General features: G+C 53.6%; 1 protein-coding gene across 1 annotated transcript in view; it reads left to right on the plus strand.

Annotated features, from left to right (window-relative positions):
- itga10 (integrin subunit alpha 10) overlaps positions 1-12,664 on the plus strand; it is a 52,863-nt gene extending 40,199 nt beyond the window's left edge. Inside the window, exons 20-30 of the mRNA XM_031891464.1 lie at positions 495-636; positions 723-812; positions 2,251-2,327; positions 2,697-2,786; positions 2,880-2,961; positions 4,570-4,683; positions 6,323-6,406; positions 6,510-6,623; positions 9,677-9,772; positions 10,200-10,313; positions 11,911-12,664. Coding sequence (XP_031747324.1) covers positions 495-636; positions 723-812; positions 2,251-2,327; positions 2,697-2,786; positions 2,880-2,961; positions 4,570-4,683; positions 6,323-6,406; positions 6,510-6,623; positions 9,677-9,772; positions 10,200-10,313; positions 11,911-11,973 — 1,066 coding nt within the window. The 3' untranslated portion in view covers positions 11,974-12,664. The remainder of the gene's footprint in view (positions 1-494; positions 637-722; positions 813-2,250; positions 2,328-2,696; positions 2,787-2,879; positions 2,962-4,569; positions 4,684-6,322; positions 6,407-6,509; positions 6,624-9,676; positions 9,773-10,199; positions 10,314-11,910) is intronic.
- Positions 12,665-15,891: the final 3,227 nt, after the last annotated feature.

Genomic DNA, 15,891 nt, shown 5'->3' on the forward strand with positions numbered 1-15,891 from the left:
TGTCCTCTTTCTCCTATATAAGCAATGCAGACAGTAGGTTGTACATCCTGGGGCATGTTAAAATAAATATGGAGGACTAGCCAAGTCATGGTGGCCCCTGATGTTCTACACCAGAATTTCACTATAAAGAGCTGTAGAGTTAAGATGAGTTGGGGTTCCACCAGATGCTGCTCTGGTTAACCCCTCTTCTTCAGAAGGTCCCTAGAGTGATGATTGGGTTCCTGATGGTGGCTTTCCTTAGGTGGACAGTGTGGTGGCACTAGAGACTCCTCAAACCCCTGTTCTTCTCCTATATAAGCAAAGCAGACAGTAGGTTGTACTTCCTAGGACCTTTTAATTAGTATTTAGGACTAGCCAAGTCACGGTGGCCCCTGTTGTCCTACTAGAGAAGGTCCCTAGGGTGCTCTTGGGTTTCTGATAGTGGTTTGCCCCAACCACCTGCTATGGTAGGAAATATTAGGGTTTCCATTGTTTCCAACATGACTTCATCCTAGGGAGGAGCCCTACATTATCCGGAGGGAGAGGAAGAAAGTGGCGGTGGAGGTGACCATAGAGAACAAGAGGGAGAATGCTTACAACGCCAGCCTCCGAGTCTGGTTCTCCAGGAATCTACTGTTCTCCAGCGTTTCCAGAAAGGTACTTCCATGTACAATGTGGTCCATAATGTGACACCTCCACCCTGTGGGCAACTTCTAATGGGCTCGGGGCTCGTTGTCTCACAGGGAGAAGCCCAGAAAGTGGAGTGCGCGGCCCTGTCGGGGAACACCAGGTCCTGCAGTGTGAGCTACCCTGTCCTGAGGTCTGGGAGCAAGGTAAGGGGGCTAATGGGTCTGACTGGGGGAAGGAGAGCAGCCCAGGAGCAGGAAGTAGCTCTGTAGCTGGGGGGGAGATTGGATTCACTTACCCAGGGGGAGGTTCCTGTGTGACCATGGGAAAGAGAGCAGCCCAGGAGCAGGAAGTACAGGGACTCAGAGCTCTGTAACTGGGTAAGTACTGGGGGGCGATTGGATTCACTTACCCAGGGGGAGGTTCCTGTCTGACCATGGGAAAGAGAGCAGCCCAGGAGCAGGAAGTACAGAGAATCAGAGCTCTGTACCTGGGTAAGTACTGGGGGGAGATTGGATTCACTTACCCAGGGGGGGGGGGGTCCTGTCTGACCATGGGAAAGAGAGCAGTCCAGGAGCAGGAAGTACAGAGAATCAGAGCTCTGTACCTGGGTAAGTACTGGGGGGAAATTGGATTCCCTTACCCAGGGGGAGGTTCCTGTCTGACCATGGGAAAGAGAGCAGCCCAGGAGCAGGAAGTACAGAGAATCAGAGCTCTGTACCTGGGTAAGTACTGGGGGGAGATTGGATTCACTTACCCAGGGGGAGGTTCCTGCCTGACCATGGGAAAGAGAGCAGCCCAGGAGCAGGAAGTACAGAGAATCAGAGCTCTGTACCTGGGTAAGTACTGGGGGAGATTGGATTCACTTACCCAGGGGGAGGTTCCTGCCTGACCATGGGAAAGAGAGCAGCCCAGGAGCAGGAAGTACAGAGAATCAGAGCTCTGTACCTGGGTAAGTACTGGGGGGAGATTGGATTCACTTACCCAGGGGGAGGTTCCTGCCTGACCATGGGAAAGAGAGCAGCCCAGGAGCAGGAAGTACAGAGAATCAGAGCTCTGTACCTGGGGTAAGTACTGGGGGGAGATTGGATTCACTTACCCAGGGGGAGGTTCCTGTCTGACCATGGGAAAGAGAGCAGCCCAGGAGCAGGAAGTACAGAGAATCAGAGCTCTGTACCTGGGTAAGTACTGGGGGGAGATTGGATTCACTTACCCAGGGGGAGGTTCCTGCCTGACCATGGGAAAGAGAGCAGCCCAGGAGCAGGAAGTACAGAGAATCAGAGCTCTGTACCTGGGTAAGTACTGGGGGGAGATTGGATTCACTTACCCAGGGGGAGGTTCCTGCCTGACCATGGGAAAGAGAGCAGCCCAGGAGCAGGAAGTACAGAGAATCAGAGCTCTGTACCTGGGTAAGTACTGGGGGGAGATTGGATTCACTTACCCAGGGGGAGGTTCCTGCCTGACCATGGGAAAGAGAGCAGTCCAGGAGCAGGAAGTACAGAGAATCAGAGCTCTGTACCTGGGTAAGTACTGGGGGAGATTGGATTCACTTACCTAGAGCTTACATTTAGAGAGTAGGAGGAAGCAGACTCATGGGGGGGGGGGCAAACAATCCCCATTCTGACTGTGCCTCTTGCCTTGAAGGTGGTGTTTGTTCTGGAGTTCGAATTCAATTGTTCCCACTTACTGAACAGAGTGCAGATCAAACTCACCACCAACAGGTTGGTTCCCTCGCCAGGGTGTCAGGGTGTCAGGGTGTCAGGGTGCCACTAGTCAGGCCTAGGCTGTAATTGCCCGGCCGCCCCAATAGCAGCAGTGGTTTCTAGAAAAGGTGATGAGATCCAAGTAAAATCCAACACTACAAAGGGCAATAAATTCAGCAAAGAAATTGCTATTTGTATAGATACAGAGTCAGAAAATATGTTCCCACCAACAGGGGGCAGCAGGGAGCAATAGGAACTAATGGCAGCACAGTATAGTAATGGGCAAGTAGCAGTAAGAAGTTTGGGTTCGGGGCCCTGCAGCTGTAATGGGGGTACGAGTTAGGGAAAGATTTACTAAGTGCAGCTAAGTCTGTATTTAACTCATAGTGATAACACCGAGCTGAACGAGACCCTTCATGACAACACGGCATCTCTCCTGGTCCCGGTCCGATACTCACCCGAAATATATCTACTGAGGTAAAGGGGAAATATCCCTACTTATTGTGCAGCTGCCATTTTGTTTCCTTACTCAGCCGTGTATGTCAGTAACGAGCTTCCCCCTATCAACAGCGAGTCCAGTCTGAACCGCTACGAGCTGCCCTCCCTCCGGGCCTCATACCCGCTGGGCCCAGAATTCAGAACAACCTTTAAGGTAATATGGGTCCTGCCAGTATTTATACCCCCCGGGGCATCTCCTCTGTACCCAATACCCCCTGCCCCCAAAACTCACCCCAAATCCCCCCCAAACTGGCCTTCAGGCTGGGCCCCCTTAGCCCATAACAAGGTTACAGATATATAGAAACATTGGGGTAACAGTCACCCTGCTATAGTTCCAGGGGTACCCAGGGAACAAATAAGCACTCACCCCAAATCCCCCCCTAACTGGCCTTCAGGCTGGGCCCCCTTAGCCCATAACAAGGTTACAGATATATAGAAACATTGGGGGTAACAGTCACCCTGCTATAGTTCCAGGGGTACCCAGGGCACAAATAAGCACTCACCCCAAATCCCCCCCTAACTGGCCTTCAGGCTGGGCCCCCTTAGCCCATAACAAGGTTACAGATATATAGAAACATTGGGGTAACAGTCACCCCGCTATAGTTCCAGGGGTACCCAGGGCACAAGCACTCACCCCAAATCCCCCCCCTAACTGGCCTTCAGGCTGGGCCCCCTTAGCTCATAACAAGGTTACAGATATATAGAAACATTGGGGTAACAGTCACCCCGCTATAGTTCCAGGGGTACCCAGGGCACAAATAAGCACTCACCCCAAATCCCCCCCTAAGTGGCCTTCAGGCTGGGCCCCCTTAGCCCATAACAAGGTTACAGATATATAGAAACATTGGGGTAACAGTCACCCCGCTATAGTTCCAGGGGTACCCAGGGCACAAATAAGCACTCACCCCCAAATCCCCCCCTAACTGGCCTTCAGGCTGGGCCCCCTTAGCCCATAACAAGGTTACAGATATATAGAAACATTGGGGTAACAGTCACCCCGCTATAGTTCCAGGGGTACCCAGGGCACAAATAAGCACTCACCCCAAATCCCCCCCTAACTGGCCTTTCAGGCTGGGCCCCCTTAGCCCATAACAAGGTTACAGATATATAGAAACATTGGGGTAACAGTCACCCCGCTATAGTTCCAGGGGTACCCAGGGCACAAATAAGCACTCACCCCAAATCCCCCCCTAACTGGCCTTCAGGCTGGGCCCCCTTAGCCCATAACAAGGTTACAGATATATAGAAACATTGGGGTAACAGTCACCCCGCTATAGTTCCAGGGGTACCCAGGGCACAAATAAGCACTCACCCAAATCCCCCCCTAACTGGCCTTCAGGCTGGGCCCCCTTAGCCCATAACAAGGTTACAGATATATAGAAACATTGGGGTAACAGTCACCCCGCTATAGTTCCAGGGGTACCCAGGGCACAAATAAGCACTCACCCCAAATCCCCCCCTAACTGGCCTTCAGGCTGGGCCCCCTTAGCCCATAACAAGGTTACAGATATATAGAAACATTGGGGTAACAGTCACCCCGCTATAGTTCCAGGGGTACCCAGGGCACAAATAAGCACTCACCCCAAATCCCCCCCCTAACTGGCCTTCAGGCTGGGCCCCCTTAGCCCATAACAAGGTTACAGATATATAGAAACATTGGGGTAACACGGGGAACCCTACAGAGGCAGTGCCAGGCAGCAGTGCTGTACATGTTGGGGGGCAGTGAGTATGAGTTATTAATGCTGTATTATTTGCCCCCCAGATCCATCACACTGACTGTTACCCCATATACAACGTTTCCATGCACATTCACTCCCCGGCAATGGCCTATGGCAGCTCCTCCTTCCTGGCAGTGAGCAGGATCATGGCTGACAGTGTAAGCTGGTGGGTCGGTACTGGGCGGGACTGGGAATGGGTCAATACTGGGCGGGACTGGGAATGGGTCAGTACCAGGTGGGACTGGGAATGGGTTGGTACTGGGAATGGGTTGGTGCTGGGAATGGGTCGGTACCAGGTGGGACTGGGAATGGGTCAGTACTGGGCGGGACTGGGAATGGGTTGGTACTGGGAATGGGTTGGTGCTGGGAATGGGTCGGTACCAGGTGGGACTGGGAATGGGTCAGTACTGGGCGGGACTGGGAATGGGTTGGTACTGGGAATGGGTTGGTGCTGGGAATGGGTCGGTACCAGGTGGGACTGGGAATGGGTCGGTACTGGGAATGGGTTGGTACGGGGTAGGACTGGGAATGGGACGGTACTGGGAATGGGTCGGTGCTGGGCCGGGACTGGGAATGGGTCGGTGCTGGGGCTGGGACTGGATGGGTCGGTGCTGGGCCGGGACTGGGAATGGGTCGGTACTGGGCGGGGACTGGGAATGGGTCGGTGCTGGGGCGGGACTGGGAATGGGTCGGTGCTGGGGCGGGACTGGGAATGGGTCGGTGCTGGGGCGGGACTGGGAATGGGTCGGTGCTGGGGCGGGACTGGGAATGGGTCGGTACTGGGCGGGACTGGGAATGGGTCGGTACTGGGCGGGACTGGGAATGGGTCGGTACGGGGCGGGACTGGGAATGGGTCGGTGCTGGGGCGGGACTGGGAATGGGTCGGTACGGGGCGGGACTGGGAATGGGTCGGTGCTGGCGCGGGACTGGGAATGGGTCGGTGCTGGCGCGGGACTGGGAATGGGTCGGTGCTGGGGCGGGACTGGGAATGGGTCGGTGCTGGGGCGGGACTGGGAATGGGTCGGTACGGGGCGGGACTGGGAATGGGTCGGTACGGGGCGGGACTGGGAATGGGTCGGTACTGGGCGGGACTGGGAATGGGTCGGTACTGGGCGGACTGGGAATGGGTCGGTACGGGGGCGGGACTGGGAATGGGTCGGTGCTGGGGCGGGACTGGGAATGGGTCGGTACGGGGCGGGACTGGGAATGGGTCGGTACTGGGGCGGGACTGGGAATGGGTCGGTACGGGGCGGGACTGGGAATGGGTCGGTGCTGGGCGGGACTGGGAATGGGTCGGTACGGGGCGGGACTGGGAATGGGTCGGTACGGGGCGGGACTGGGAATGGGTCGGTACGGGGCGGGACTGGGAATGGGTCGGTGCTGGGGCGGGACTGGGAATGGGTCGGTACGGGGCGGGACTGGGAATGGGTCGGTACGGGGCGGGACTGGGAATGGGTCGGTGCTGGGGCGGGACTGGGAATGGGTCGGTACGGGGCGGGACTGGGAATGGGTCGGTACGGGGCGGGACTGGGAATGGGTCGGTGCTGGGGCGGGACTGGGTCGGTGCTGGGGCGGGACTGGGAATGGGTCGGTACTGGGTGGGACTGGGAATGGGTCAGACTGACTGGATTTGCACAGGTCTCTACTTTGCTGAATTATTAACTTTACTTCCCCTTTAATAATACTATTGGCCCCAGTGGGACTTTTCCCATGTTCTGAGCAATAATACTAAATGAATATCTGTCAGGATTATAAACATAAAGATATTTCTATATAATGTTCCGTTTGTCCCCACAGGCCACTTGTGTTCTGTCCAACCCGACCCGACCCACAGGCGCCGCTCCCTTCCACCCTGACAACCTGCTGCACACAGACATCCTGGTGAGTCCGTAGGGGCCTCAGTCTCCCCGAGTATCAGTAACCAATGAATGGGCGGAACCCCTGAACCCCCGGTTCCCACTAACGACACTTGTACCTCCCCCAGAACTGCAGCAACACTTGGTGTGAGACCATCACCTGCCTGTTCCACAGCCTCCATAGCAACGCCGAGCTCTCCGTCACCCTCCTGCGGGTCATTCACAACCAGTTCTTCTCTAAGGTACCGGCACCCACTCACCCCCCCACACCCCGTCACCCACTCTCCCCCCCCCTACTCACCCACTCTCCCCCCGTAACCCAGGCACCCCCCCGTCACCCCCCCATCACCCCTCCTCACCCAGGCACCCACTCACCCCCCCGTCACCCCTCCTCACCCAGGCACCCACTCACCCCCCCGTCACCCCTCCTCACCCAGGCACCCACTCACCCCCCCCGTCACCCCTCCTCACCCAGGCACCCACTCACCCCCCCGTCACCCCTCCTCACCCAGGCACCCACTCACCCCCCCGTCACCCCTCCTCACCCAGGCACCCACTCACCCCCCCGTCACTCCTCCTCACCCAGGCACCCACTCACCCCCCCGTCACCCCCCCTCACCCAGGCACCCACTCACCCCCCCGTCACCCCCCCTCACCCAGGCACCCACTCACCCCCCGTCACCCCTCCTCACCCAGGCACCCACTCACCCCCCCGTCACCCCTCCTCACCCCCCCATCACCCCTCCTCACCCCCCCGTCACTCCTCCTCACCCAGGCACCCACTCACCCCCCCGTCACCCCTCCTCACCCAAGCACCCACTCACCCCCCCGTCACCCCTCCTCACCCAGGCACCCACTCACCCCCCCGTCACCCCTCCTCACCCAGGCACCCACTCACCCCCCCGTCACCCCTCCTCACCCAGGCACCCACTCACCCCCCCGTCACCCCCCCGTCACCCCCCCTCACCCAGGGACCCAGGGACCCACTCACCCACTCACCCCCCGTAACCCAGGTACCCACTCACCCCCCGTCACCCCCCCTGTCACCCCTCCTCACCCAGGCACCCACTCACTCCCCCGTCACCCCCCCTGTCACCCCTCCTCACCAAGGCACCCACTCACCCCCCCAACCCGTCACCTAGGATATATAGATAGATACAGATACAGATAGATACAGTACATACAGTAGCTGTAAGTTACCAGTGGGAGTGCTGTTCTGTAGCAGCACTGTGAGTAGCCGGGAGTATTTGGGAGTTGCCGGGAGTAGTTGGGAGTTGCAGGGAGTAGCCGGGAGTAGTTGGGAGTAGCCGGGAGTAGTTGGGAGTAGCTGGGAGTTGCAGGGAGTAGCCGGGAGTTGCAGGGAGTAGCCGGGAGTAGGTGGGAGTTGTTGGGAGTTGCAGGGAGTAGTTGGGAGTAGTCGGGAGTAGCCGGGAGTAGTTGGGAGTTGCAGGGAGTAGTTGGGAGTAGCCGGGAGTAGGTGGGAGTAGTTGGGAGTTGCAGGGAGTAGCCGGGAGTAGTTGGGAGTAGCCGGGAGTAGTTGGGAGTTGCAGGGAGTAGTTGGGAGTTGCAGGGAGTAGCCGGGAGTAGTTGGGAGTAGTTGGGAGTAGCCGGGAGTAGTTGGGAGTTGCAGGGAGTAGTTGGGAGTTGCAGGGAGAAGCCGGGAGTAGTTGGGAGTAGGTGGGAGTAGTTGGGAGTAGCCGGGAGTAGTTGGGAGTAGGCGGGAGTAGCCGGGAGTAGCCGGGAGTAGTTGGGAGTAGTTGGGAGTAGCCGGGAGTAGCCGGGAGTAGGTGGGAGTAGTTGGGAGTTGCAGGGAGTAGTTGGGAGTAGCCAGGAGTAGGTGGGAGTAGCCGGGAGTAGCCGGGAGTAGGTGGGAGTAGCCGGGAGTAGTTGGGAGTAGCCGGGAGTAGTTGGGAGTAGCCGGGAGTAGGTGGGAGTAGCCGGGAGTAGTTGGGAGTTGCAGGGAGTAGCCGGGAGTAGTTGGGAGTAGGTGGGAGTAGCTGGGAGTAGTTGGGAGTTGCAGGGAGTAGTTGGGAGTAGGTGGGAGTAGTTGGGAGTTGCAGGGAGTAGTTGGGAGTAGGTGGGAGTAGTTGGGAGTAGGTGGGAGTAGTTGGGAGTAGGTGGGAGTAGTTGGGAGTTGCAGGGAGTAGTTGGGAGTAGGTGGGAGTAGTTGGGAGTAGGTGGGAGTAGTTGGGAGTAGGTGGGAGTAGCTGGGAGTAGTTGGGAGTTGCAGGGAGTAGCCGGGAGTAGTTGGGAGTTGGTGGGAGTAGTTGGGAGTAGGTGGGAGTAGCAGGGGACCCGGGGGGGGGGGGGGGGGTAAAACACTGACAGCCTTTGTTGCCCAAACACCATGGAATATTCTTTCCCCTCCAACAGGAAAATATGATGTCAGGTCCCAGCAGCCCCGCCCCGCCCCCCCCAGTCTGGGCTTTAAAGGGAAACTAACCAAAAACCTGTTGTTCTTACATGAAATACAAGCCAATAGGAAGCCACTTCCCAAGATACAGTCATTTAACATTTTATTGGCTGTAAAGTTATTTATAAGATTCCAATACTAAAGGGTAAATAAACCTCTTAGCCCTGCTTATTGGCCCAGCCCTCAGCCAACTGGAACTGCAGCAAGCAAATCAGTGCAGCATTATGTGTGGGAGCTGCCACCTAGTGGGGAAATGTAGTCAGTGCACCTCCTATGCTAAATACTGCTCTGTGTCTGGGTAAGTACTGGGGGGGGGATTGGATTCACTTACCCAGGGGGGGGTCCTGTCTGACCATGGGAAAGAGAGCAGCCCAGGAGCAGGAAGTACAGAGAATCAGAGCTCTGTACCTGGGTAAGTACTGGGGGGAGATTGGATTCACTTACCCAGGGGGAGGTTCCTGTCTGACCATGGGAAAGAGAGCAGCCCAGGCGCAGGAAGTACAGAGAATCAGAGCTCTGTACCTGGGTAAGTACTGGGGGGAGATTGGATTCACTTACCCAGGGGGAGGTTCCTGCCTGACCATGGGAAAGAGAGCAGCCCAGGAGCAGGAAGTACAGAGAATCAGAGCTCTGTACCTGGGTAAGTACTGGGGGGAGATTGGATTCACTTACCCAGGGGGCGGTTCCTGCCTGACCATGGGAAAGAGAGCAGCCCAGGAGCAGGAAGTACAGAGAATCAGAGCTCTGTACCTGGGTAAGTACTGGGGGGAGATTGGATTCACTTACCCAGGGGGCGGTTCCTGCCTGACCATGGGAAAGAGAGCAGCCCAGGAGCAGGAAGTACAGAGAATCAGAGCTCTGATTGTACCGTTTCCATTACAGACAAAGTTCAAGTCGGTGAGAGTGGTCAGTACCTTCGCTCTGGATATAAGAGAGGACGGCACATTGCTTACCGGGGACACGGGACATCGGCGAGAGGTAGGGTACAACCATCTATATTAACCCTGTGTGCTCCTAACCCCCAGGGTATAGAGCTCAGTTCCTTTGTACTGCTCTCTTCCCTCTGACACTGTAGGTCAGACTGAGGGATGTTCAGAAATTTCAGAGCAAGAGCTCCATCTAGTGGCCAAACCCCCCTCCATCAGTCTCGGTTACAGGGACCATAAGGATCAGTGCAATGACAGTGGCTTTGGGCTAGGAATGCTGCTATTGACCTGACCATGGGGAAGAGAGCAGCCTGCTCCTCAGGGGCCGGCCCTCCCACAGCAGCCAATTGGCTTGAGGTTCTTCTTAATGATTCCAGCAATCAGGCAATGGGAGGAGCAGGAGGGGCCGGCCTAAAGTATATATCAAAATGTGACCATTGTGTGATCCTGCATCAGCCAATCAGAGCTTCTCTCTGCAGAGCATCCTGGAGATCTTGCAGCCCAGACTCCTCCCTCTCTCGCTGTGGATTCTGATTGGCAGCATCATTGGGGGGCTCCTCTTGTTGGCGCTGATCATTTTCATCCTCTGGAAGGTAAGTGCCCACAATCTAGTCTAGAGCTTACAGTCTTGCCCAAGAGCTTACAGTCTAGTGGGATGATTTGAGGTCTTGTTCAAGAGCTTACAGTCTAGTGGGATGATTTGAGGCCTTGCCCAAGAGCTTACAGTCTAGAGGTAGGATTTGAGGTCTTGTTCAAGAGCTTACAGTCTAGAGGTAGAATTTTAGTTTTTGCCCAAGAGCTTACAGTCTAATGGTATGATTTGAGGTCTTGTCCAAGAGCTTACAGTCTAGAGGTAGGATTTTTGTTTTTGCCCAAGAGCTTACAGTCTAGAGGTAGGATTTTTGTTTTTGCCCAAGAGCTTACAGTCTAGAGGTAGGATTTTTGTTTTTGCCCAAGAGCTTACAGTCTAGAGGTAGGATTTTTGTTTTTGCCCAAGAGCTTACAGTCTAGAGGTAGGATTTTTGTTTTTGCCCAAGAGCTTACAGTCTAGAGGTAGGATTTTTGTTTTTGCCCAAGAGCTTACAGTCTAGTGGTAGGATTTTTGTTTTTGCCCAAGAGCTTACAGTCTAGTGGTAGGATTTTAGTTTTTGCCCAAGAGCTTACAGTCTAGTGGGATGATTTTAGTTTTTGCCCAAGAGCTTACAGTCTAGTGGGATGATTTTAGTTTTTGCCCAAGAGTTTACAGTTTAGTGGGATGATTTTAGTTTTTGCCCAAGAGCTTACAGTCTAGTGGGATGATTTTAGTTTTTGCCCAAGAGTTTACAGTTTAGTGGGATGATTTTAGTTTTTGCCCAAGAGCTTACAGTCTAGTGGTAGGATTTTTGTTTTTGCCCAAGAGCTTACAGTCTAGTGGGATGATTTTAGTTTTTGCCCAAGAGCTTACAGTCTAGTGGGATGATTTTAGTTTTTGCCCAAGAGCTTACAGTCTAGTGGGATGATTTTAGTTTTTGCCCAAGAGCTTACAGTCTAGTGGGATGATTTTAGTTTTTGCCCAAGAGTTTACAGTTTAGTGGGATGATTTTAGTTTTTGCCCAAGAGCTTACAGTCTAGTGGGATGATTTTAGTTTTTGCCCAAGAGCTTACAGTCTAGTGGGATGATTTTAGTTTTTGCCCAAGAGTTTACAGTTTAGTGGGATGATTTTAGTTTTTGCCCAAGAGCTTACAGTCTAGTGGGATGATTTTAGTTTTTGCCCAAGAGTTTACAGTTTAGTGGGATGATTTTAGTTTTTGCCCAAGAGCTTACAGTCTAGTGGGATGATTTTAGTTTTTGCCCAAGAGTTTACAGTTTAGTGGGATGATTTTAGTTTTTGCCCAAGAGCTTACAGTCTAGTGGTAGGATTTTTGTTTTTGCCCAAGAGCTTACAGTCTAGTGGGATGATTTTAGTTTTTGCCCAAGAGCTTACAGTCTAGTGGTAGGATTTTCGTTTTTGCCCAAGAGCTTACAGTCTTGTCGGATGATTTTCGTTTTTGCCCAAGAGCTTACAGTCTAGTCGGATGATTTTCGTTTTTGCCCAAGAGCTTACAGTCTAGTGGGATGATTTTCGTTTTTGCCCAAGAGCTTACAGTCTAGCAGCCCATAGGTTTGTCACTCAGGGTGGTTCTTGATGCTCTCCCCCCTTGGCCCCCCAGCTGGGATTCTTTACCCGGAAGACACAAGGAGAGGAGGAGGAGCCAGAGGGGCAGGAGCAGTGACCCCCCCCAGGATCCCTAGCGAAGGCGCAGGGAGTTGCTACAGACCGGCACACTGTAACCTATAACCTGAGATGGCCGACGAACATTTCACCCGAAGGATTCTGGGAAACTTTGGTGGCTCAGTAGGACCTTGTTGCTATAAGGAACATGGGGGCCCCGTGTCCGGGGCCACACAGTCAGGCCGTTATAGGTTCAGGCTCCTGCGGGATCCCACGTTGACCAATGGGAAGGAATAAAACTGTGAAAGACTAGAGTGGGTGGAGCCTACAGGCCAGAACCAACACCGGCACGGCACAAACTGATTGCAAGCTCCTGGGACACATCTGAATGGAGACTTCATAGCAACGTACGGGGCCCCAGCTGTAGGCTCATACCATTCACACCCCCATGTGGGGGGGACCCTGTGCATTGTACCACCCAGCCCATTATACAGACAACTCTCCGGGGCTTTACTTCCCCTTTAAAGAGACCGTAGAGGGAATAATGTACCCCCCCATTTACTATCTATGGGGTAATTAGGCATCACAAAGGGGCCCCAGAGCTCCCTAGGGGCCAGGGGAATGTGCCTCCGGGGGTACATTATTTCTTACAATAAACCCAACCAGTCATGTGACACCAGTGACATCACTGACCACGGTTTATAATGGCAAATTCTAAGCAACTTTGCAATTGGTCTTCATTATTTATTCTCTTTTTTTTTTAATTATTTCCCATCTTCTTCTAACTCCTGGCAGCTTTCAAATGGGGGGTCACTGCCCCACAATCAACTCCCTGGTTGCTAAGGTATATAGGACCCTAGCAACCAGATAGCTGCTGAAACACCAAATTGGAGAGCTGCTGAGCCGATTGGAAAAAACAGAAAGACCAATTGCAAATTGTCTCAGAATATTACTCTCTAACATCAGAGGGAAAGGGAATCATTTTGCTTTTTAAGAGCCCCCGTTACTATTGGTTTACGGGGGGGGGGGGGGGAGGATTGGTCAGTTCCCGGTTTTCTATTATTTCCCTCTAATGCAGAAGCATTACCCACAATCCACGCACCCAAGGGGCGACTTTATCAGTACTTTTTCTGACACTTTGTGCCTGCCGGCCCCCCCAGCGGATGTTGCTTGTTGGCGGATGCAGTAAATACGATACTACTACCCAGAATTCACTTGTGCGTGTTGTTTCTGGCCTGTTACAGAAGGGGAAGATCTGATTGGGTCTCTATGCAACTCAGTGGGGCGATGTGCTGGGCATTAGTTCAGCTTCTCTTGCTTCTACCCATAAGGCATTGTGACTAAGCAATTAAGGGGCCGGACGTCCAAGGAAGAACAAGAGGTGTGTCCTCAGGCAGGAGGTGTGTCCTCAGGCAGGAGGTGAATCCAGTCACCTGCCAATAGTCGCTCTGATTGCATGTACTTCCTGCTTTGGGGAAGGGGGTGGGGAAAATTATAGTTAGCTCCACCCCCCGCTAACATCAATGGCTTCTTCCCAAACCGCCCCCCTGTACAGAGATTATACAGCATTCCCATCAGGCCCTGCCCCCAGCAGAGCTTACAATCTAAGTTATATATGTTATAGTCACGCCCACACTAGGGCCAGTGATATAAGGAACCAATGACCATGCCTGATAGTCTGGGGGCGTGGCTACTTTTGCGTGGAACAGAGATGGCGGAAGACAGCCGCATAGATATGTGCAGAGCTTACACTCTAAGTTATATATATTATATTATTATTATATATATATATATATATATATTATAAAAGTAGCCACGCCCCCCAGACTATCGGGCTACTTTTGCGAGGAACAGACGGCCGCGTAGATAGGAGCGTTACTGTTCAAATAGACATTTATTATAAACGTACAATCACAGGAAGTCCGTTCAGTCACCAACGCCTCGCTCCATGCCCTAGGGGGCGTCTCCCTGTGACCATAGCCCCACCCCTGCAGCTCTCAGTCCCACAGAAAGGCGAAGGGTTAAATAGCAGGATAAAAGAAGCCGTTTATACAATGACATAGATATATTCTTTTAATTAAATATGAAATTCAATTAAAAAAAAAAAAAAAAGCAAGAAAACAAGAAGGTGCGGCCAATGGAAACAAACCTGGCAAAGATGGAGATTGGTCGGGATATAAAGGGGTGTGGCAATGTGAGGGGTGGGGATTAACCTTTAGTATGATGTAGAGAGGGCTATTCTGAGACAAATTGCAATTGGTCTTCATTTTTTATTATTTAGCTTTTTGCTCAGCAGCTCTCCCGTTTGGCATTTCAGCAGCTACTTGGTTGCTAGGGTCCCAATTTAACCTAGCAACCGGCCAGAGGTTTGAAAGACAGGCAGAAATAGGAATGGAGGAGGGGCCTAAAGAGAAGGATAAAGAATAAAAAGTAACAATAATAAAGCTGGAGCCTCACAGGGCAATAGGTTTTTGGTTGCCGGGGTCAGTGACCCCCATTTGGAAGCTGGGAAGGCAAATAATTCAAACACTATAAGAAATAAATAATAAAGACCAATGGAAAAGCTGCTAGGAATAGGCCATTCTATAACACAGCCTGAAGGTGAACCTCCTCTTTAATACAAGGCACCGCCTCCCTGCTGGCGCCCTCTACTAAAATGGAGATATGGCCACACCCATTCACAGACCTCTATGTAAAATGCCCAGAGGTTAAAGGGTAAGTACACTGTACATGTGGGTATTGGGAGATGGAATGAACCCTTTCCACTCTGGTTCTGCCATTCTGCCCGATCCACTTCAGTCGGGGCTGCTGGGCTCATGGGCGGAGCATTCAGTCAGTAGGACTAGGGCTAATTCCTACACTTGTGCCCAGGGCTGGGGCAGAATCCTTTCCCCAGGGCAAATAAATAGCAGGATTCATTAGTGCATCTATGTATGATGGGAAAGCAAAAAGCTATGGGTTGGGCCAAACTGAGCCGCCCTGTACCCGCCCCACCCTGTATGATACATAGCGCCGCCGCCATGTACCCGCCCCGCATGATACATAGTGCTGCCACCTGTACCCGCCCAGCCCTGTACCCGTCCCAGCTGGTATGAGACATAGCCCCACCCCCTGTACCCATCCCAGCTGGTATGATACATAGCCCCACCCCCTGTACCCACCCCAGCTGGTATGATACATAGCCCCGCCCCCGGTACCCATCCCAGCTGGTATGATACATAGCGCCGACGCCCTGTACCCGCCCCAGCTGGTATGATACATAGCGCCGACGCCCTATACCCGTCCAAGCTGGTATGATACATAGCGCTGACGCCCTATACCCGTCCTGCCCAGTATGATACATAGCGCCGACGCCCTATACCCGTCCAAGCTGGTATGATACATAGCCCTGCCCCCTGTACCCATCCCAGCTGGTATGATACATAGCCCTGCCCCCTGTACCCATCCCAGCTGGTATGATACATAGCCCTGCCCCCCGTACCCATCCCAGCTGGTATGATACATAGCCCTGCCCCCCGTACCCATCCCAGCTGGTATGATACATAGCCCTGCCCCCCGTACCCATCCCAGCTGGTATGATACATAGCCCTGCCCCCCGTACCCATCCCAGCTGGTATGATACATAGCCCCGCCCCCGGTACCCACCCCAGCTGGTATGAAACATAGCCCCGCCCCCGGTACCCATCCCAGCTGGTATGATACATAGCGCCGACGCCCTGTACCCGCCCCAGCTGGTATGATACATAGCGCCGACGCCCTATACCCGCCCCAGCTGGTATGATACATAGCGCCGACGCCCTATACCCGTCCAAGCTGGTATGATACATAGCGCTGACGCCCTATACCCGTCCTGCCCAGTATGATACATAGCGCCGACGCCCTATACCCGTCCAAGCTGGTATGATACATAGCGCTGACGCCCTATACCCGTCCAAGCTGGTATGATACATAGCGCCGCCGCCCTGTACCCGCCCCAGCT

Source organism: Xenopus tropicalis, chromosome 8, assembly GCF_000004195.4.
Source record: "Xenopus tropicalis strain Nigerian chromosome 8, UCB_Xtro_10.0, whole genome shotgun sequence".
Lineage (NCBI taxonomy): Eukaryota > Metazoa > Chordata > Amphibia > Anura > Pipidae > Xenopus > Xenopus tropicalis.